The sequence below is a fragment of the Marmota marmota genome, unplaced genomic scaffold, assembly GCF_001458135.2.
Source record: "Marmota marmota marmota unplaced genomic scaffold, marMar, whole genome shotgun sequence".
NCBI classification, from domain to species: domain Eukaryota; kingdom Metazoa; phylum Chordata; class Mammalia; order Rodentia; family Sciuridae; genus Marmota; species Marmota marmota.
Genome location: NW_026000108.1, coordinates 849,016 through 870,618, shown reverse-complemented (window position 1 = coordinate 870,618; position 21,603 = coordinate 849,016). Strand labels below are relative to the sequence as shown.

General features: G+C 59.7%; 1 protein-coding gene across 2 annotated transcripts; it reads left to right on the top strand.

Annotated features, from left to right (window-relative positions):
* Positions 1 to 3,659: 3,659 nt before the first annotated feature.
* On the top strand, positions 3,660 to 20,238 carry Ctbp1 (C-terminal binding protein 1). Of its 2 annotated transcripts, none has more exons than XM_015481859.2 (9): positions 3,660 to 3,851; positions 6,397 to 6,551; positions 11,583 to 11,727; positions 13,156 to 13,362; positions 16,879 to 17,093; positions 17,816 to 17,946; positions 18,444 to 18,571; positions 18,847 to 18,964; positions 19,337 to 20,238. In XM_015481859.2, the coding sequence occupies exons 1-9, from the start codon at positions 3,845 to 3,847 to the stop codon at positions 19,518 to 19,520; spliced, it is 1,290 nt and encodes a 429-aa protein (XP_015337345.1). In that variant the 5' UTR covers positions 3,660 to 3,844; the 3' UTR covers positions 19,521 to 20,238. The 2 variants fall into 2 exon arrangements, with proteins under 2 accessions (XP_015337345.1, XP_015337343.1); XM_015481857.2 differs by having other exon boundaries at positions 19,334 to 20,238.
* Positions 20,239 to 21,603: the final 1,365 nt, after the last annotated feature.

Sequence of the window (21,603 nt, the reverse complement as noted above, 5' to 3'; positions counted from 1 at the left end):
GCTTTTGGTTTCCTTGCAGCACATGTTGTTATTTTTTTTTAATTTTTTTTTTTTTTTTTTTTTTTTAAGAGAGAGAGAATTTTATTTTAATATTTATTTTTCAGTTTTCAGTGGACACAACATCTTTATTTTTTTTATGTGGTGCTGGGATCGAACCCAGCACCCTGCACATGCCAGGCGAGTGCGTTACCGCTTGAGCCACATCCCCAGCCCACATGTGATGTTTAGAAGGCTGGGACTCTTCACATCATGTTGGGCTGCTGATGCTATGAGTGTGGGGCTCCCGTTCGCTGCCCGGGAGAAGGTGGTATTCTTGGGTCACGCCCAGGATGTCTGTGTTCCACACACATGCGCACAGACACAGGAGGATGCGTGAGATCCCTCAGCATCCCTGGCAATGAGTCGTGGTGCTGGTCCACACCTTTTCTCCCTGTGTTCATCCTGTGCCTTTCCTGGTGTGGTTACATGTGCAGGGGTGGGGTGCTGTGGAGCTCCTGGACTCCTGTGGTCACCATCCCCCATGCCTTTAGCAGCACCTGTCCTCTGGAGGGTTGTGTGGCCCCATACCCTCTGCCTGCTCTCCATGATGCCCTCATCCCTCAGGTGCCCCCTGCCCCACAGGGCTTAGCCCCCCAGGTAGTAGGCTTGTTGTGCTTAGCACCCGCCCACCAGCTTCCACCATATGCAAAAGGCCAGGCTCTGGGCCTTGGGTCCTGGGCAACCCAAGTGGATGTCTCAGTGAAACCCAGATGGCTCTGGTGGGGGGACCAGCCAGTTGGGGACAGCCTGGACTGTTTGGGATGAGTTTTGGGCAGTTGAATCCTGGTCCTCATGAGGGCTGTGAGGATCAGTGTGTGCCCATCAGGTCCCCCAAGACCTGTACTGGGGGCATTGTCTGCCTTGTGGATGGAGGTGACTCAGGCAGGGCATGTGGCCCTGGGGTCTCTTGGGGGTCCCCAAGGGCACTGGTGCACAACGGGGGCCCATGTCATCCAGCAGTCCCCTGGACTTGTTGCCTCCAAAAACCTGGGGGCTGCTGTCCCTTGCCTTACCCGCTTTAAAATAAAATTTCAATTTTAGAACAGTTCTGAATTTACAGAAGAATTACACAGATGGTACTGAGAGTTTCCATGTACCCACCCACCCCGGAGAGCTGTTCCCCCACGTTGCCATCCTGCTGCCATGTGACACATGCGTTAGAGCAGTGGCCTATGTGGAGGTGCTGGCTCGGGTTCCTGCTGCATTTGGGTCTCCCCAGGTGCACAGCTCTGACCACCCTCTGTGGAGTGCAAAGCTGGGTGCCCTGCTGAGGTGTGTGGGAGCAGCCTTGGTGGATACACCCTGGCTCGGCCCTTTAGCCCCATGGTCCTGCCTCTCAGTCTGTGTGTGCAGCACAGCAGAGCCTAGGCACTCTGTGGCCACACTTGTGCCCCTTCCCTTTCCCCACTTGGCTGTGTGGGTTAGGACCTTGCTGGGAGCAGTGAGGGGCCAGTGACAGAGGGCCCCTGAGGGCACACTCGGCCATCTGCCCATTCGGTCGCCCAGTACACTTGGGGCATCCTTGTACCCTTCAGGGAAGGCCCCTTTGCATACTCAGCCCCTGCCATGACAGACGGAGCCCCTGTGCACACCTGGTGCCTGCCTGCCACGTGCTGCTGCCCTCGGATGTTACAAGGATGCTTTGTGCCATGTTTGCTGGTGCTGATGGCTGGAAGCACTTGCTTCCTGGCTGGGGAGGGGACCAAGTGGCTACCCTGGCAGGTCTCCCAGATTGCCCAGGAAGAGCCCCAGGGTGTAAGCACTGAGTGGGGGTTGCTGGTATGGCCCGCAGGGCTTCTGTGAGGCCTGGGTTGTCCTTGTGGTGTCCTGTCCCCAGGTTTTCCCAGGTTCTCCTCTAAGCAGTGTCTGTAGATGGGCTTGGGCCTTGGCCATCTCCCTCTGGGTGAGCTGGGGAGGGCATGGCCTGGCTCATGTGGAGCTCTGGGCTGGGGGCCCACCTGGCTGTGGGCACTGATTGGGGTCACCTCCCTTTTCATGCTCATGTCCTTGTCTTAAGGCATAAAACCACTCCCTGGGTGTCTGGCTTAGTGATGGAGACTGGTGGCCTCTCCTGAAGACAGGGCACCAAGGACCTGTGCATGAGAAGACCACCCAGCCTGGTGACCTGGTGACCTTGGGGAGCTTGGGAGGTGGCAACTCGTAGTTGGGGCTGCAGGGCCATTACGGGAACACCTTGTATATCTGGTAGCATTTCCCTTTTAGAGCAACCGTGTTAAAAGTATTGACAGATATGGGCAAACACTGAGTATTGGCCAATGTTGGTCAGCACTAATTAGATTAAGTATTGATTGGTATTAACGGTGTTGACAGCATTTATGTTCAGGGACAGGGCTGGCAATGTCAGCTGCCGTGAGCAAGTGGATGGGGTGGGAGCCTGGCCCTGCAGTGCTTTCCTAGTGGGGAGGCTCCGTGCTGCTGAAGGGTCACTGGCTGGCCTGGCCCATCCCATCCCTTCTCCCACAGTGCTACTCCAGTGCCCTCTGCTGGGGAAGAGCCTGGGTAGCCCTGTGGCAGGGGCTGCAGTTCTGGGGCCACATTGCCACCCTGTTTGGTGGCCTTGCATGGTGGGCAGTGAGCCATGCACGTGTCCTAGAAGTTGGTGGCAGCTGGAGCCAGTGATGGTGGGTCAGTGTGTATGCTTGGAGCCTCACAGAGAATGAGGGCAGGATGGGCTGGGCTTGGGTCCTGGACTTCTGGCCATGCATGGCCCCTTCTTGTTGAGCTGTCAGAGATGCTGCCTGACAGGTGGTCTTGTCCGACCTATGCTGTTGAGGGGGTGGTGAGGCTGGGTTCCATCTGTCAGTCTGATGTCTAGTCAGACTTCGGTGTCAGCCCCTATGTGGTAACCTCATGCCAAGAACAGGGATCAGGTGCTTGGGTGACTCATTGGCAGGCTCCTGGGGTCTGAGCCATTTGTGCTCAGCCTTCTAGGACAGGCCTTGGCCCAGCCAGCCCACACCTTAGTGCCCCCAGGCCCTGGCTACAGCCAGGCAGGAAGAGCCAAGGGCATCGAGGAGCCAAACAAGTGTCGGCTGATTGCTGAGCTGCTTTGGGCAGGGGCAGTGGGACTGGCAGGAGACTGGCAGGAGAGTTGGGCAGGACACTGGAGAGCTAGCACCTGGCAACCTTCTCCCGTGGCAAGCCTCACAGAGGCCCAGGAATTGTCCATGTAGGTAGAAGCGACGAGTAGGCTTCTTTCTGCAGTTTCCTCGTCCTGCACCCAGTTCCAACCATACACCCCATGCCTTAGCCTTCCAATGTTTGGATAGTGCTAGCATCCGGCCAGAGCCAGAGGCTTGTGGTGTGGCCACAGCTCAGAGCTGTTCTTAGGTCTGCTTAGGTGACTTTGGGGGCTGGCCTTGGGCCTGGGACCTGCATTCAGAGTGAGCGCCTCATGGGTCTGCACAGGGTACCGTGGGGCCTGCGGCCTGCAGGAGGCCCTTTGTTTCAGGTAGGTCGAGCCAGCGGCCCAGGCGTTGGCTGCATCTGGGCAGGGTCGAGGATGCAGCATGAAGCTTCACCCTCACGGTGTCCTGGAGTCTGAGTGTCAGCTGGACCCTCAATGGCGTTTTAATGTGTCTCTTGTGTTTGATTTTTAGTAAGACTTTGAGCCCGACGCAGGCCTCAGTGGTGCCGTGGAGCAGCGGCCCGAGAGCTTTGGTTGGAGACAATAAGACGTGGGATGAGGCTCCGTGACAGGACGCGGTTCTGCCTGGGGATTCTGAAGACAAAAAGCTTTGGACAGTCGAATTCATGGTCGCGGAAATCCTGCCTAAATTAAGCAATGTCAGGTTGGTAGGGGCTCCTAGAGTCTGAGAGTGGCCTTCTCTGAAGGTGCAGAGGAGCTTGTGCCCACGCTGTGGTGTGAAGGCAGTGCCCTGGCAGTGTGTTGTGGGGCCTGGCTGGCTGAGGTCCCAGCCTCCACCACTCGCTGTTGGGGTGAGGGCAGATGGCCCCCAAAGGGCTGTTTCCTGCACATCCAGCAGGCCTGCATGCAGCCTGTGCTGGGCTTTGTTTCTGTGGACAGGTACTCTAGAGAGGCTCTGAGGTGGGTGCTAGGCCAGGTCTTGCTACAGTAGAGGACAGTGGGTCCTCAGGGCCTCATGGAGCCTTGATGAGGACCTGAAACCCCAGCCTGCCAGCCCAGTGTGGGGCAGCAGGGCTTGATTCTACTTTGGGTTCTCGGGCGGGAACTCATGGACTCAATGCGCATCTGGGCCACGCTGCTGCCACAGGATCTTCCCAGCACGGGTGGGCTGTTCTCTCAACCCTGGCCCTCTCCCTGAGACTGGGCTGTGGTTGGGGCAGCTCTTGTGGAGGTGCCACAAGCACACTGGGCTGGGTGGGGCTTGGCTCCTCAACTGGGTCACCCATGCTGGCATCCGGGAGGCTTCCCTTTGGACAGCTGTTTATAGGGTGAGGGAGGTATCCCAGGCCCCTCTGCTAATGAGGCTCCCTGGAGCAAGTGTCCACCATCTGCAGGGCAGGGTCCACTGCTCTGAGCAGGTGCTCCATGGCCTTAGAGAACTCGTGTGCATGTGGACTTTCACTCCCATTTCTTACAGAGGTTAGAGCTGAAGAATGGGGCTCGTCAGCGCACTTACAGGTAGCAGTAGCATTACCTGCTAAAATAAATGACACTTTCCAAATCCAGGGTGAGAAGAAGAGTGGCCTCGTTGGCATGTTTGCTTACAGCGTCGGCGGGGTGTGTATTGGCTCTGTGGGACGCTCTGGTCCAGAGGGAGCCAGAGGGTGAAGGAGTTTGACCTGCAGACCCTACCTCGAGGGCCATGGCCTGGACAGGTCTCAGCACCTCTGGTGTTTAGAAGATGGTGATGTGGGCGCCATCTTCTACTAGGGAGGGGCTGGAGCCCCTGAACCCCAGGAGTGCGGCATATGTGCAGCAGTGCCCCACCTTGTGCAGATCAGCTCTCTGCCCTTTGTAGCCAGGATCCTAGCTGTTTGGCTCTGGGGAGAGCCCTGTGCCTCTCTCCAGCAGATGCCAGCTCCAGGCCTGCTGCACATGGGCAAGATGGTCTGCAGTGCCCAGCTCCGGTTGTCCTTTGAGGCATCACCTTTATGTGCTGTGGATTCTGAGGTGCTCCTTCCTTCGAGGCCACTAGTGGCTCAGGGCAGCCTCACCCTGCAGGCAGCTGGGGTGGGGCTGGAGCCAAGGTGCAGTGCACCCTCAGAGCAGCTGTTCTGCCAGCTGCAGCTGTCGCACCCTGTGGCCACACTCAGGGGGCCTGCCCAGCCCCTGCTTCTTGGCCTTTTCCTTGCCCCTCATGCTGGTCCAGTGCTTCTGGGGGCTGCTCCTCTTGGGCAGGTCTTGGTGAGGCTATGGGGCTGGATGGGGCTGGCTGTGGCCCTCTCCATGCTTTCTGCTCCAGGGTAACACTTGGGCTGTGTGCTAATTGCACCTTAGAAGCCCGTTTCCCCATCTTGGCCCTGAATGAGGTTTAGTTGTATCACATTTAGAAGAAGTTAGCTTATAGAAGTTCATTTCCTTCTTTTTGGTACTGGTTACTGAATCCAGGGCTTTAGCCATGCTAGGCAGGTGTTCTAAGCTTACCCCAGCTCTAGTTGTCCTGTTCTGGGAGGGTAAGGGGTCTGAATGTTTTTTTTTTTTTTTTTGTATTGTTTTTGGTACCGAGGATTGAACCCAGGGATGCTTAACCACTGAGCCACATCCTCAGCCCTTTTTAATTTTATTTGGAGACAGGGTCTTCCTGAGTTTTTTAGGGCCTTGCTAAGTTGTTGAGGCTGGCTTTGAACTCACGATTCTCCTGCCTCAGCCTCCCGGGATCATAGGTGTGTACCACTGTGCCTTGCCTGAGCATATTTTGACCCTCTTCTGTCAGTGTACTACAAACATGCAAAGGGAAATGAATGAGGCAGGCAGGCAGGGAACACATGCTCAAGTCCCCTGGTGACCCCCCTGGAAGTTCTGGGCAGCCAGACATGTGGCTCTAGGCAGAAAAAAAATGATGGGCATTTCCCTAAAGCCCACTGCATGTGGTCTGCACGTTCCAGGGCTGAGAAGGTGACCCTACAGTGGAGAGCACAGGCCCAAGACCCCCCACTCCCAGCGGCCCAGAGTTCCCCAAGGGCCTCCGTAGCTCTGCACCTGGGAGGGTGATGGGGCTGCCGCTGGACTGTGTGCCACTGTCAGTGAGCCAGCAGGTTGGACTGTCTCCCCTTTCTTTGCGGAGCCCATCTGCACGCAGTGTGCAGTAGGCCTCCTCGGGCTTGGCTTTCGCCAGCCCTGGGTGGGGCCACAGGCATCAGCTGGGCTGCACTGCTGCAGGGCTCTGAGTGCCCTGTCCTGTTTTGCAGGCGTCCGACCCCCGATCATGAACGGGCCCATGCACCCTCGGCCCCTGGTGGCACTGCTTGACGGCCGGGACTGCACGGTGGAGATGCCCATCCTGAAGGACGTGGCTACGGTGGCCTTCTGTGATGCGCAGTCCACGCAGGAGATCCATGAGAAGGTAGTGCTGGCATCCCTGCCTGGGGTTAACCCACTTTCACGTGGGGTTGAGGGGCTGAGGGCGGGGCTGGGGCGCACAGAGTATGGGCTGACCTCGCCATGGCCTGGGCCAGTATGTGTCACCCCTGACTGGTATTGGTGTAAGTGCCACCTGGATGTGAGTGGTCCCTGCTGTTGTCCCTGGCCCCATCAGAAGGTGGAGACAGAGTTCACTCTGTGGCTTCTTGATTGACTTTTACCATGACCAGTTCTCTCCCAGAAAGCAGAACTAGTGTCGGCTGGAATTGCTGGAAGCAGCACCTTGTGCCAGAGGCCATCAGCAGCTGCTTCCAGCGGGCACCACTGTCTCCTGGGCCTTGGCGTTGCCTACAAGTTCTCCTGGTGCACGTGGTCAAGTGGTCAGCAGCTGGCAACTCATGGCCGTTCACTGAGATCCACAGGGTCCCTCTGTGATGTGAACTATGTTAATCTGGTCTCTAAGTGACCCAGAACGGCCTTTCCACAGAAGACAGCCACAGAGGCTGTGTAAAGCTATTCACCTCTCAGAAGCTCTGTGAGCTGGCAGCCAGGACCATGGTCTTCAGGTGTGGGTGGACTTTGCTTCTCTGGAAGGAGCAGCTGAGCTCTGCTGAGGGGCCTGGCGCCCACAGCCCGGCTGAGCACACCCTTGCAGGGTCTGCTGCTGACCGCACCACTGTGCACTCCCCAGAGGGAGACATGCAGCAGGCCCCAGGGGTTTCTGCAGGCCGTCAGGGATCACTGTCCAATGGACTGAGGCAAGATGAGCATGGTACAGCAGGAGCAGAGGTGCTGGCCTCCAGGAGCCTGGCTGGCTGTGGTCGCCTGCTCCCACCACAGCTGGAGAGAAAAGGCAGGCTTTGAAGAAGAGGTGATAGCGACATGGAGGAGGAAACAGAGGCCGCAGCTGGAGAGCGCGTTTCTGCAGGGCCCATTTAACTGCCTTGCACACCAGGGGCAGAAGTCTCCACCGGGCTCCATGTGCAGGGCGGAGAGGAGTGCAAGCACGGCACTGCGTGCTCCAGCAGACCTCAGGAAGAGGCCCCAAGCAGAGGGTGAGGCCAGAACAGCAGAGAACTTCCAAAAGTGAGAGTTGTCAACGACACCTTAAAAATGTGCTGCGGTTCTGCAGGGTAGACGCTGGGGCCACAGCTCTGGAGACCCCTGCCCTCTAAACATGCACTTACAACTACATCCACTGGGACTGGTGAAGGTGCAGGAAGTTTGATGCCTTGAGGAGCCCAGGTGCCTATTAGGGGCAAGTGACCCCAGACGGGTGCATCAAGCAACGGGATCTCACTAGGCACAGGAGGGGAAAAAAGGGCTGGTACTGCAGTGAGTCAGGTCTCAGCAGCAGTGTACTGGGGAAGGCCAACTCAGGGTGCCACACAGCAGCTCTGCCCTCAGGGAGGAGTCAGGGTGGGAGCCAGGAGTGCGGGGTTGACACTCGTGTGCCGTGTGGTGCAGGGAAGTGTGGGGACGGGAGCTTGTGCCTGAAGGGAAGACAGGAATGGACAGGGTCTCAGGGTCTCCGGGTCTCCAGCAGTACTGGAGGTGAGGTCTAGGACAGAGCAGATGTTTTCCCCCAAACCATAATATACCAGGACTTTCTCAACAGATTAACAGTCAAACAGATAGACAAGTGGACAGAACCCTAGTGGGCCAGGGGCAGGGGGCTCAACAGGCAGCAGACTTGCTACCCTCTGTGTCAGCCCCCGGAGGAGCAGTAGGAGCCCTGCTGTAGGCCGAGCATGCTAGAGGTACCAACAGACTCTGCCTAAGGACAGACTCTCACTCCAGGAATGGGAGAGAGTGTTAGGAACTGTGAATCAGCATTCTCAGAGGTCAAAAGTGGCACCTAATTGAAAAACAAGAGCAGGGTACCAGAGGGCAGAATCCTCCAAGAGCTGGAAAGAGCTGGGAGTTTAAATGTGCATGAAAAAGTTTGTGACAGCAAGCTTCACACCGTTGAGGAGGTCTCAAGAAAGAGGTGGAGTTCAGGAAGGAAAGGGGCACCAGGAGCTCCAACACGTTGCTGGTGCTGGTCCCACTCGGTCCTGAAGGAGGGCTTCATTCTCCCAGTATGCTTGCTGCTGTGTGGCCAAGTGATGGTTCACAGGGAAAGGTCAGTGGGAGTTCTGTGTGCAGATCTCCCTCCTCTCTTTCTGCTGACTGGAAACCAGGTGTGATGGCTAGAGCCTGGGTGGCACTTTGGACCACAAGAGGGACTGCATGTACTGGGAGTGGCAGAGCAATAAGACAGGAGCTTGGGGCCCAGATGGCTGTGGAGATGCCACAGAGCCCTTAGGCCACTTGCCCCAGGCTTTGGCCCTGGGAATGTGTCCCATCTTGTCACTGCTTTGGAACAGCACTGCATTCACAGCTAGTTGGAGTCATCGTCTGAATGTCTCAGAGGAGGGAACATGTCATCAAAGCCAGAACTAGTGAAGAAACGCTTCCAGGGCTCAGGGGAGACGTGCTGTCCTGCCACAAGCCCGGGAGGAGCACTGGGGGCCCACAAGACACCCCAGTGGGTGCTGTTCAGCTTCTGAGGGCAGAGAATTTCCAGCCAGGGTCACAACATCTAACCTAACTGCTGAGCAGCCACAGAGCAGGGAGCAGCAGGGAGGCCAGGGAACCAGGAGTCTGCTGCACCCAGGGGCACTGGGCATCCAGAGGGCCTGGCCAGGTCGAGGTTCTGGGGACACACAAGAAATACAATGATGCCATATGCAGCAGAAGCCACCAGAAGCCTTGTAGGGTGGTGGGTGGAGATCCAGCTATAGGCTGCAGTACCCTGGACCTGGGGACCCAGCTGCAGTTACATCTGAGACCAGGCCAGAGGACAGAGACCGCGGTGCAGGACCTGTCACCATCTAATCTTGGGAGTCTTCCCACAGTGCATCCAGACCACAAGACTCAGGGACAGTGCCATGGAATGGACAGTGCTGTCTGGTGTGTGAGCAAAGTGCTGGTGAGCTGAGTCCAGGCCACTGTGGGCAGGCAAGGAGGGACCCAGCGAAGCACCTCACGTGGGCCACGTGCAGGGCCGGGGCAGTCCTGGGAGTGCTCCAGGGAGCGGGAAAGGGGGTAGACTGCCTGATGCAGGGGATGGATAGTGGACCTCAGTGGCAGGGCCCAGCCGGCCTTGTGGAGATGGCCCGAGGCTCCTGCACAGTCCCCACCGTCAGTCAGCAGGGGCAGTGCTGTGGTCCTGCCACTGAGTGGGCGCATTCCCTGCCCCCTGGGCAGCGTCGTGCATGGAGCAGGCCGCCCCTGCTGCTGTAGCGACTGTGGCCCTCGGCCTGCACAGGCAGAGGAGCCTCTGGAGCACAGGTGAGGGGCCGAGGGCAGCGGGACTGTGCCGTGTGGGGCCGTGGCCCTGCGTGCTCTCAGCCGCCACCCTGGCCTTGGTTTGAAGTGGTGTCCAGTGAGCCCCCTCAGAACCTGCTGTCACAGAAGTGTCCAGGGGTCAGTTTCCACCCAGGTGACAGCTGATTCTTGGGAAGTCAGCACACACCAGGCCTCCCATGGCCTTCTGCAAGCCTGGGTCTTGTATTATCCCCATCCTAGCCATGTGGACACTGAGCATATGGGGGTTAGTCACCAGCCTGATCACAGCTGGTCGAGGGGGACAAGTGAGTGGATGCTGGCAGAGTGTGGCTTCTGGGAGGCTAACCTAAAGGGACAGACCTAGTACACCCACCGCCGGCCGACTTTCTCCCCAGAGGGCTAATGCAACACCCAGGAGCAGAGCGGCCACTTGGCAACCACTAAAGGGACTGGGGCACTGAAGCTGCAACCTCCGGACCACTCACCACCACAGCAAGCCCGTTCCCAGGAGGCTTTTGTCCTGAACCGAGCACAAGCCTCAGTCCTCCCCCTACTGCGCCCACACTGGTGTGTGTGGTGGTGAGCCCACCCAGGGAGTCAGCCGGCTCTGCTGTTGGTGCAGTGGGCAGTGCTCAAAACCTGGGCTCTGCAGACGCACTGGTTTCTGTTTCTAAGAACATGACTGAAAACAAACATGCCGGTATCTAGGCTCCTGTTCTGTTACTAAAAACATACTCAGTGGAAAAAAAAGGGCAACATGAAAAAAATTTAGACTTGTAGATGGGCAGATGACGCTCTGACATGCGTGTCGCAGTGGAGGCAGACGCCAGCTGGCACTGCAGAACTCTGGGCTCCAGCACTGATGGAGCGTCCACTGGCCCCGCCATGGTGGGCTGCAGCAGTGCTCAGCGAGGCTTTTCAGAGGCACAGTGGCTTGTGTCTGTGTGACAGGAAAACAGACAATGGTTTTGCCACAGAACTCAGTGCTGGAGGCCACCAGAGGGCCACAGCGGGGTGTCTAGGTACCTGGTGAATCTGCTGTGCCTTCTGTGGTATAGTCAGATGCTGTTCTTCAAGACTCTTCTGCCATGATAGATGGACAGGATAAAAAAGCCGTCCACTGTGTGCTTATGCCAGCACACGTCAGGCCTGCCCATGGCCAAGGGACCCATAGGCATCCCGCCCGGCCAGGCTGGACTCCTGGGGTCTCCCCTGGTGCCACTCCTGCTCTGTCTGGGATCTGCCTGTCTTCTGGCATGGGTAGCCTGGCCTCAGCCTCACCTGCTGCTGCCCTGCAGAGGTGGTCCTCCCCCTCCTGCGCCCACACTGCGCAGGCACAGGGGCCTTTTTGACCCTGACCACTGTTCCCTAATCCTGTCCATACTACATAAATGGGTCCAGGGGTCTGGCCCACCCACCTTGTCAGGCCCCAGGGAGTTGGAACCTGGTCCTGTGGGCAGGGTGTAGGGGCATGGCCACGTGTGGGTGTGTCTCGGGGCAGGGCCACATTCGAGGTGCGCTTGGCGCCCGCCTAGTTGAAGGCACTGCTGGGGATGGTGCCTGGCATCGTGCTTCTTGGCTTGGAGCTGCCCTTTGGGGCTGCTCTATGCATGGCCAATCCAGGAGCAGGACGGTGCCGGCCGCTGTGGCCACTCAGCACTTTTTGCCTCCTCCCCGGCAGGTGCTGAACGAGGCGGTGGGCGCCCTGATGTACCACACCATCACGCTGACCAGAGAAGACCTGGAGAAGTTCAAAGCTCTACGAATAATCGTGCGGATCGGCAGTGGTTTTGACAACATCGACATCAAGTCGGCTGGGGACCTAGGTAGGGTGCAGCCCTGGCTCACCTGGAAAGGTGTGCTCCAGTAGATAGGCGCCGGAGAGGACTGCCCCACCAGGAGCATGGGGCAGATACACAGGCCGACAGCACAGCAGTGCCCAGCCAGGCTGGGCCAGTAGCTGCTGCGTTCCATTGAGTCCTTTACCCCCTCTCTGGTGGTGGCAAAGTGGTGGCTCAGGGTCCAGCCCCTCAGTGCTGTTGGTTGGCAAGTGTCGCCTGGCTTCTCCTCTGCTCCAGGGACTGCAGAGGCAGAAACGTGTGGATCCTGCTGCACGGCGATGCCTCGGCTGGCCTGCCCTCCTAGGACAAGCAGGCAGCGTCCCTGGGCCAGGGGCCCCACTCTGTGCCATCTCCCCTGTCCCTGGGATTCCAGGCTGGGCCTCCACCTTGTTGTCGGGGACACTTTGAGACCTGGCCACTTTGGTTTCTCCAGGCCTGATGGGTTCCTGGGACCCGTCTACCCTCAGGTGGCAGTTTTGTGTTGAGTCTCACAGGCTATGTGGCTAGCTCCCCCAGCCTCCCATGTTTGATGGTTCAGCGTGTCATTTCTGGAGGTTAGTATGGTTTCTGTCCTGAGTCCTCCCTTTGTCAGACACCCCTCAACACTTGGGGCAGGTCTTGGAACAAGCTGGAGGCGAAGGTGTTCAACAGGAAGTAGGAGCGCCTGGCCGGGGGGCAGTGTGCGGGGAGGTTGGTGGCTGAGGGCCAGGAGGCAGGGTGGAAGGAACCTCTGTCCTGTAGAACAGGCTCAGGTGCTTTCTCAGTGCCTGGACCCTGCGCCTCAAGACATCTGGGGCACTGTTTGGTGGGCAGCGCAAGCCCTGTCTGACTGGCTCTGCCTTTCGGCATTGGTCTTGGCTGTGGGGAGCAGGCAAGGGGCACAGGGGTGCACAGGGCATGAGGGGATCACTAAGGCCTGGGGCCAGGGCCTGTTTGCCTGGAGAGCCCAGAGAAGCAGTCGGCAGTGATGCCCATGAGTGCTGGCTGGTGGGGAGAGACCCTGCCCTCCTGTGGCCTGGCTGGGGGGAGTCCAGTGCTGACCATCTTGTCTTCTTTGCTACCAGCACATCCCAGGTCCATGGGCCATCAGGAAAGGTCAAAGCAGCCTCTTTGCCCTTGCCGACTGGTCACTAGTGTGTGCGGTGCAAGGCTACAGACGCAGTGTGCAGGGTACCACAGGGTGGACAGAGTCAGACCCCACGTGCCTGGGGCTGTTCAGTCTGCACTCCCAGCAGGTCAGCGTGGCACATGTTGTCTGAGGCCTTCCAGGGTGGCCATGGGATATGTCCCCTGGCATTCTGCTGGTGAAGCATGTCATTAAGGACATGCCCCAGCACCATGGTCTGTGTGTCTGTCCCGGAGGCCGGGCTCTGCCTGCATCTGGGGTGATGTGTGTGTGTCGTGTCCCCACAGGCATTGCTGTCTGCAACGTGCCTGCAGCATCTGTGGAGGAGACCGCGGACTCCACCATGTGCCACATCTTGAACCTGTACCGTCGGACCACTTGGCTGCACCAGGCATTGCGGGAAGGCACGCGGGTCCAGAGTGTTGAGCAGATCCGCGAAGTGGCCTCAGGAGCCGCTAGGATCCGCGGGGAGACCTTGGGCATCATTGGACTAGGTGCGTTGGCCATCGAGGCTCAGCACGCACAGCCCAGGTGCGTCTGCTGCCCCTTGCCCATCTCATGCTCAGGAGAAGATGAGGCCCAGGCTCACATTGTGGCTGCAGCACTGGTCCCTAGCCCAGGGCCAGGACTGAGGAAGAACAGCTCAGGGGCAAGGGCATGCTTCACACACATGGGGGTACACTTGGGCACACTGGACACCACACTCAGATGGCATGTAGGCACGGGACACACATGCTGTGCACGTGGCCCTGGGGGCACGTGCACAGCCCACACCCAATGTGGACCCCTGGAGTGGCTGAGTGGACACAGCTATCAGATGAGGACCAGGCAGCCCTGGGCCCTTCCCAGCACCCCTGCCAGGGTGGTGTCCTGACGCCCTCCTGTGCTCCATGTGCTCCCCCGCTGTGGCTGTGTAGCAGCTGGGCCCCTCCCCTGACCCTGTAGCTGTCTCTGTCTCGTTGGTGCCCATCTCTCTGGTCCTGTGTGGACAGTGCAGGAACTCATTTCTGGGCACTCACCTTGTGACCGAGTGCCTGACCCTTCCTGTCTCCAGCTGTACCCAGCACCTGCTGACCTCAGCCTGCCTCTTCCAGCACTGAGGGGTGGGGTGTGCTTGGGTTCCCGAGTGAGGAGGGAGAAGAGGTGGAGGGTGTGCCTGGGGTAGGCCATCTTTAGCTGGAAGTCACTGTTACTGTCTGCTGGTCAGTGCCCTAGATCCCTGAGTGTGCCCTTCTCGTGGCCCAACAGAGGGATGGGATGGCGCTTCCTGCCTGGTGCTGAGGTTTGCTGAAGGGTGGGAAGACAGGTGAGGGGCTGCATAGCTGGGCTTCGGGGTATTGGCACGTGGGTCTGGGTGGCTGCTCTGGCCCCTGGGGTGGACTGGCCAGGCAGCCTTGTACTCTCAGGGTGTCCAGCATCAGAGCAGGCCACGGGGGCTGTGGGGGAGCTGGCTGTGTCCAGGTGCACCTCCTGCAAACCCAGGCACACTGCCTTTCCCGGGTTTCCTTTATGGCTGCTACTCCTGCCTGCCCCAGGGTGCAGTCTGCTTCATCAGGACCATCTGTTGGCTCCATTGTGCCAGCCATGTGGCACTGGGGGCACGTGCACAGCCCACACCCAATGTGGACCCCTGGAGTGGCTGAGTGGACACAGCTATCAGATGAGGACCAGGCAGCCCTGGGCCCTTCCCAGCACCCCTGCCAGGGTGGTGTCCTGACGCCCTCCTGTGCTCCATGTGCTCCCCCGCTGTGGCTGTGTAGCAGCTGGGCCCCTCCCCTGACCCTGTAGCTGTCTCTGTCTCGTTGGTGCCCATCTCTCTGGTCCTGTGTGGACAGTGCAGGAACTCATTTCTGGGCACTCACCTTGTGACCGAGTGCCTGACCCTTCCTGTCTCCAGCTGTACCCAGCACCTGCTGACCTCAGCCTGCCTCTTCCAGCACTGAGGGGTGGGGTGTGCTTGGGTTCCCGAGTGAGGAGGGAGAAGAGGTGGAGGGTGTGCCTGGGGTAGGCCGTCTTTAACTGGAAGTCACTGTCACTGTCTGCTGGTCAGTGCCCTAGATCCCTTGGGCACAGGTCCCGCCGTTGGGCACGGGGCTCCTGTGTTGCTGCAGCCCCTCCTTGGGACGGGGCTCGACTACAGGTCTTTGCTGTGCTGGTGTAGACAAATCTGAGACCCCCTGCTGTTGCCCTCTCTGAAGCTCGGTCCCTGGCCTGCTGCCTCCCTGTGCACACCATGGAGCGCACCGTGTGGCAGTGTAGTGGACCTGCCGCGTTTGTGCGGTCGTGATGGCTTCCACGCAGTTGAACTTAGTGTTGGTGTTTATGTTTTCAGCCCTGGGTTGGAACTCAGGGCTTGGTGTGCAGGGCAGACACTCCGCTGAGCCACACCCCAGCCTGTGTTGGGTGTTTGGTGCTGTTTTAAAGGGCATGTCTCGTGTCCCCACGATGGTCAGCATTGGGAGATCCAGGTGATACGTGTGCACTGACCACACAGTTCACTGAGGTCTAGCGTGTGGACTCCTCGGGAGCTCTGCAGGCCAGGGCTGCCCCTCTCCTCTCTGCTCTCGGTGTCTGTGTGCTTCTTAGCATGGGTCTAGTGGAGCAGCCTGTGGCTGGCCTGCTGCACCTGGCTGCCCCGCTCTCTGGATGGGGTGTGGCTGCTGTGTGTCTTGAGTCCTTTTCCTCTCAGGACCTGCCTTTTGTTCTTTGAAAGGTCTCTGAGCCTTTCTTTCTGTCCTGTGCAGTGGTCAGGTTCCCTGGCCCTTCCCGCTGTCAGACCTGCCCAGTGAGGTCCACTTCAGCAGTGGTTTTCAGGTCTGGAACTTCTGTGTGGCACGTTCACAGTGAGGTTCTGGTCAGCCGGTTCCACCCCCGCCATCTGTGCTTCTGAGGGTCTTCCTTTTTGCTGGGAGCTACCTTTCCTCCTCCACGGGTGACATGGAGTGCAGGCCTCACGTGAACAGCAGTGACGGGAGTAAATAGCATTAAGGCTCAGAGTGGCTGCTTCTGCCCTTCAGGAGCCCAGGTGAGGGCCAGCGGTCAGCTGGTGCTGGTCCTGGGCTTTGGTTACTTTCTACAATCCAGGTCTTCAGAGCGCTCCATGGCAGCCCATCAGGTGACGGGATTTGTCTGCCTCCTGCACAGCCGCGCCTCTCCGTGCTGGGTGTGCTGTCCGCACCCAGTCCCCTGCGTCCTCAGCAGTAGCCCCTGGCAGCCTCCTGTGACCTAGAACCGAAAAGGCTGGTCATCTGTCTGCAGCACCCTGTCTGCCTGTGGGCTGCACCTGTGCCCATCCTTGCCCAGCAGCCCCTCTCATAGTCCTCTGAGACCCCGCCTGGCCTGACCCACCTCCCACAGGGTGCTGGGTGCCCTTGCTCGGGGCCACTGTCTGGAGCTGCTGTCTGGTGCTCCGCCTGGTGCTCCGCCCTGCTGTTGTCTGGCTCCCGCCCATCACCTTAAGTCTGATGCTCCACTTTCTCAGGGTGGCTTGCCCCATCACCTACCCTGCCACCCTCTGCAGCTGTACCCACATCCCTCCTAGAGCTCTGGACAGTCACTGCCCCGTGTGGTCAAGGGAGACTGCCGTGCTATGGGCCCCAGCTTGGCAGGCTGTGATACCCGTCTTCTGCTGAGTCCAGTGTGCAGTGGGTGTGTGCAGCTGGCCCCACATCGCAGCCCACAGCTTGAGCCTCCCATGCCAGGGCTGTGCCTGCCTCAGGCGGCCGGGTGGAAGCAGCCGTGGATGCCGTGGGGCCAGGGAGGAAGGCAGGGACCTCTCTCTGACCCTGGATTCTCAGGAACGAGGATCCCTTGGGGTATCTGACGGGTCTGACGGGTCTTCCTCCTGTGCTGTTCATGAGTGGCTGGAATTGAGATTCCAGCAGCCTTTGATGAGTGGACCTGGTAGTGGACTGGGGAGGGGCTGAGCAGGCAGGAGTGTGGGGCCTCCCTGCCTGCTGGCCTGGTGGATCAGCCCTGGGGCACGTCTGATGCCGTCTCCACCCTGCCAGGTCGTGTGGGGCAGGCGGTGGCGCTACGGGCCAAGGCCTTCGGCTTCAGCGTGCTCTTCTACGACCCGTACCTGTCGGATGGCATGGAACGGGCCCTGGGGCTGCAGCGAGTGAGCACCCTGCAGGACCTGCTCTTCCACAGCGACTGTGTGACGCTGCACTGCGGCCTCAACGAGCACAACCACCACCTCATCAACGACTTCACCGTCAAGCAGGTGGGCGAAGCGCCTGCAGACGCCTTCCCAAGCAAGATGCCAGCTGGGGGTCCACTCCTGGCAGGGGAGTGCAGGGCTCCAGGCCCTTCACCCCTGGGGGCCCCACCTGCTGTCCGTCCCAGACTCTTACAGCCACACTGAGGATGCCAGCCCCTGCCACCTGGATGCTTAGTGGCCAGGCTGGGCCACATGACACTGCTCAGAGCCAGGTTGTATGGCCAGGGGGCAGGAATAGGCCAAGGTGAAGCCATTCTGACTCCGGTGGCACTGGGCCACCATGGTCCATCACGGCCAGACTGGGTCGCTGGGATGAAACAGGGTCATAAGAAACTCTTACCAGGAAGGAGGGGGCGGTGAAACTCGCCACGGCAGAGCCCCCTGCAGAGGAGCTGCCTGTGTGCTCCCTCATCCTGGGGCTTTGGGGGCTCATTGCAGGGTTGGAGCCCCCACTTGTGGGTTGAGGCTCTGCTGGAGGAGGCCAGAACAGCCTGGAAGAGGAGGAAGCCATGTTGGCGCATCCACTGTGGCCAGAGGCCTAGAGCTGGGGCAGTGGGCTCTGGGCTGGGGCCTGTCCCCGTGGCCACCTACTCTCTGCTCCAAGTCCCTGACACACTGCCCTCTGCCCAAGCCCTCTCTGGCAGGTGGCAGGTGGGTTGCTCCTAGATGTGCCCTGGGGCACAGGCGTTCGTGCTCACCGCCTGCCTGCTGTCCTGTCTTCCCAGATGAGACAAGGGGCCTTTCTGGTGAACACAGCCCGCGGCGGGCTGGTGGATGAGAAGGCGCTGGCCCAGGCCCTGAAGGAAGGACGCATCCGTGGCGCGGCACTGGACGTGCATGAGTCGGAGCCCTTCAGGTCCGTGCGCCTGTGCTGCACCTGTCTCCTGGTCTCCAGGGGCCTCTGGCTGGGAGCAGGGAGTTGCTGGCTTAGCCCGGTGGTGAGGGGCAGGAGCAGAGCAGTCCCTTTCTTGGTCCCCCCAGGCTTGGAGAGCACAAGGCCCTCAGGCCATCAGTGGTCTCCATAGGTTGTGGCCTGCGGTAGCCAGGGGTCAAGGGAACTGTACTTGGCTTTGTGTCCAGCCTCACCGCTCTGAGCTGACCTGCCTGGGCCTGGGCTGTGCCACGTGGGCAGGGCCTCAGGGACACATCTGCTTCCCAGGCTTCCCAGCTGTGGAGGGGCCACAGAGGGGATGCGGTGTCCGAGGACTGGGGGGCGTCAAGAGCTCTGGGGTGGGGCCCTGCCCTTGTGCACAGGTGCCCGAGGTGTGACACAGCACCCTGACCCAGGCCTGGCCGCCTCCTGCCCCTGCCCTCTAGTGCTCAGCCCACTGACCTGTGACGCGCCATCCTTAGTTTCAGCCAGGGGCCCTTGAAGGATGCGCCCAACCTCATCTGCACCCCCCATGCTGCGTGGTACAGCGAGCAGGCGTCCATCGAGATGCGGGAGGAGGCAGCCCGGGAGATCCGGCGAGCCATCACAGGTGGGGAGCGCGCTCTGACAGTCTGCTGCAGCCTGCGCTGCGAGGGTGTCGTGCTCTGTTCCCCTACCAGGCATTCCTGTGGGCATAGACAGGGCTGAGCCCAGGACCCCATGGTGCCCAGCAGAACAAGCTCAGGGCTGAGGGAGGAAGGGTCCCAGGGCTGCTGCAGCCAGGGGCCTGGAGGCACCCACACCCTTGTGCCCAGGTGGTGCTGGTCTCCTGCAGGGGACAGCACTTTTAACCTGGGCACTGTTGTCCTCCTGCTGTACCCCCAGGCCGGATCCCTGATAGCCTGAAAAACTGCGTCAACAAGGACCACCTGACGGCTGCCACGCACTGGGCCAGCATGGACCCTGCCGTGGTGCACCCTGAGCTCAACGGGGCTGCCTACAGGTGAGCAGGCAGGGCTTCAGCCTGGAATCTGGGCCCCGCAGGGACCTCGGGCTGGGGACATGGTCCTAGCCAGGCCCGGTGGTCACAGAGTGTGGAGCTGTCCACTTGCCTGAAATCCTATGAGAACTGGGCCTCTTGGAAGGAGCCACACAGGGGGAGCTTCTAGGGCCTGCTGGACAGCACTCTGCAGAGGCCACCAGTGAAGTGGAGTGGTCCTGGGGACAGGAGAGGACCTGGAAAGGCCAGGCAGGACGTGTTCCGTCACTGGGGGCGCTCGACGGGGTCTGCCCCGCCCTGGACCCTCGGTGTCAGTGCTGCTGTGGGGGGCCCCTCCCACAGCGACCTCACTTGCCCACCCTCCTCTCCCAGCAGGTACCCCCCAGGCGTGGTGGGCGTGGCCCCCACTGGCATCCCGGCTGCAGTGGAAGGCATCGTACCCAGCGCCATGTCCCTGTCCCACGGCCTGCCCCCTGTGGCCCACCCACCCCATGCCCCTTCTCCTGGCCAAACTGTCAAGCCTGAGGCGGATAGAGACCACACGAGTGATCAGTTGTAGCCCGCGGGGAGTTCTCCAGCCTCGGCGCCTGGGGGGGGCACCGTGCACCCCAGCCCAGAGTGTGCAGAGAGGCGCCCGCGCCCTGCGCCCCAGAGACTGGCCCAGGCGTGTGCAGGGCGCGAGGCAGCGCAGCCTCTGTGTCGACTGTAGTTGTCCCGTCCTGTGGGCTGGCTCACTGTCCTGTGTCCTTTGCGTTCCTCGTTGAGCAAAAGAAGTTAGTAGTCAATTCTCTCATGGATGTTCTTGTCTGTGTGCAGTCTTTAGGACATGACGGGGGATTCGTTTGCTTAGCTGTCAACAAAAGCCAGCCGCGGGACCTGTGGCCGTGGTCTGAGCTCCCTCTGCTGGACGCCCGCCGCGGCCCCTTCTCAGGACTTGGGTCCTTCCCGCTTCCTTCATGCCGCACAGTGCACTGTTTTTTCTACCTGCTTGTCTTATTTTTAGAATAATTTAGAAAAACAACAAAGGCTGTTTTCCTGATTTTGGCATGAACCCCCTTGTTCCAAATGGAGACGGCATCTCAAGCAGCTCAGAGGAGGGGGCGCCTGGAGCTCCCTGTGCTGACTGACCTGGGGGCGGCGGTTGCCAAGTCCCGCCTGCGCCCGTGCCGTCCTGCTGATGTGGTAGGCTAGCAATATTTTGGTTAAAATCATGTTTGTGACTGTAACCATTTGTATGAATTATTTTAAAGAAATAAAAGTCCCAGAAAGAGCCGGCACGCCTGGCATCTGTTTAGTGGCTTCATCTGTGGAGACACCTGTGGGCCTCAGTCCTGACTTTCGTGTCCCAGGGCCTGACTTGGCTTTGTGGGAGCAGGCAGCTGCAGGGAGGCCCCGAGCAGGGGCAGCAGGAAAGGGGCCGTGGCCCCCTGCGTGCCAGGCCCACTCTGCCTGTGGGGAAGCCACCCTGCCTCAGCTGGGCCACTGGTTGAGCAGCCTCCTGACGCCCGTGAGCTTGCCCACGGGCCTCCAGCTGGGCCTCCACCCCTCTTGTGCTGACCACAGCTGTGGCTATGCTCTCCCTCCTATGACTGTGGTCCTGAGGCTGCCCAGGCCAGCAGAACAAAGGCCTGTGCTCCCTGGGCCTCCCCCATAGTGCCAGACGTATCACCTGGGTGCCCAGCATGTCCTAGGTCCCCCTTTCCTGCTGCTGTGGACTGTTGAGCTCCTGTGTGGCCCTGTGGAGTGGCACGGCCTAGGCTCGCCCTGTGTGAAGGTCTGGTGGGACACCTGAGAGTGTGGCAGGCATGTCGCTCACCTTGCCCACAGCCTGTCCTCCAGCAGCTTGCAGTGGCCTCTGAGGTCTCCTCCCCATGGCTGCACTCCCGCTCCCCGCCCTGATGTGATTCTCCACTGTGGCTCTCTGGGCTTGCAACCTGTACCAGTGGCTCTGTGTGAACCTCCTGGGCTGGGTCCACATCCTGGAGAGGCACAGGGCTGGGCTCGGGCCCTGCCACTCCAGCCTGAGACCTGCGTGCCTTCGGCAGGTGTGGGAGACGCACAGGCAACGAAGCAGGAGGGCTAAAGGGTGCGGATTCTCCCCACAAAGCCCTGGGGCCCTGGGGCCCTGGGGAAATCAGACTGGGCCCTGGGACAGCCCCATGGGTAAGTGGCCCTGAACTTAGAAGAATTCCTATTATTATTATCATTATCATCAATTACGGGACAGGATCTCGCTAAGTTTCTGAGGCTGGCGTTGAACTTGCCATTCTCCTGTCTCAGCCTCCCGAGCCGCTGAGACCACAGGCCTGCACCAGCGCCCGGCTAGAATACCTAGTCTTATAGTCAGGGTGTGTGTCCACCCCTCAGCAAACAGCAGCAGGCTAACACAGGTGCCCACAGACGGCAGCAAGCTCAGGACTGGAGAATCAGACAGCTGGGCAGGGTCCAGAGGTCAAAGCTGATTCTTTTAAAAATCAATAAAACTGATAAAACTTGGTCCAGATGGATGAAAAACTTAAGAAAATAACAGTATTAGGGAGATGAGGACCTTCATTGCCTTCTGGCAGTCGTCCCGATGGCTTGGCAAGACGGCCTCATCACCAAGCTGCCCAGGTGGCCTGGGACTTGCCGTCCCCCTGCCT

What these genes read in the sequence shown, in the direction of transcription:
- Ctbp1 (XM_015481857.2), top strand. An exon ending in ACGACTTCACCGTCAAGCAG is followed by an intron (nt 17,094 to 17,815) that starts GTGGGCGAAGCG and finishes CTGTCTTCCCAG; the next exon opens with ATGAGACAAGGGGCCTTTCT. An exon ending in CTCAACGGGGCTGCCTACAG is followed by an intron (nt 18,965 to 19,333) that starts GTGAGCAGGCAG and finishes CTCCTCTCCCAG; the next exon opens with CAGGTACCCCCCAGGCGTGG.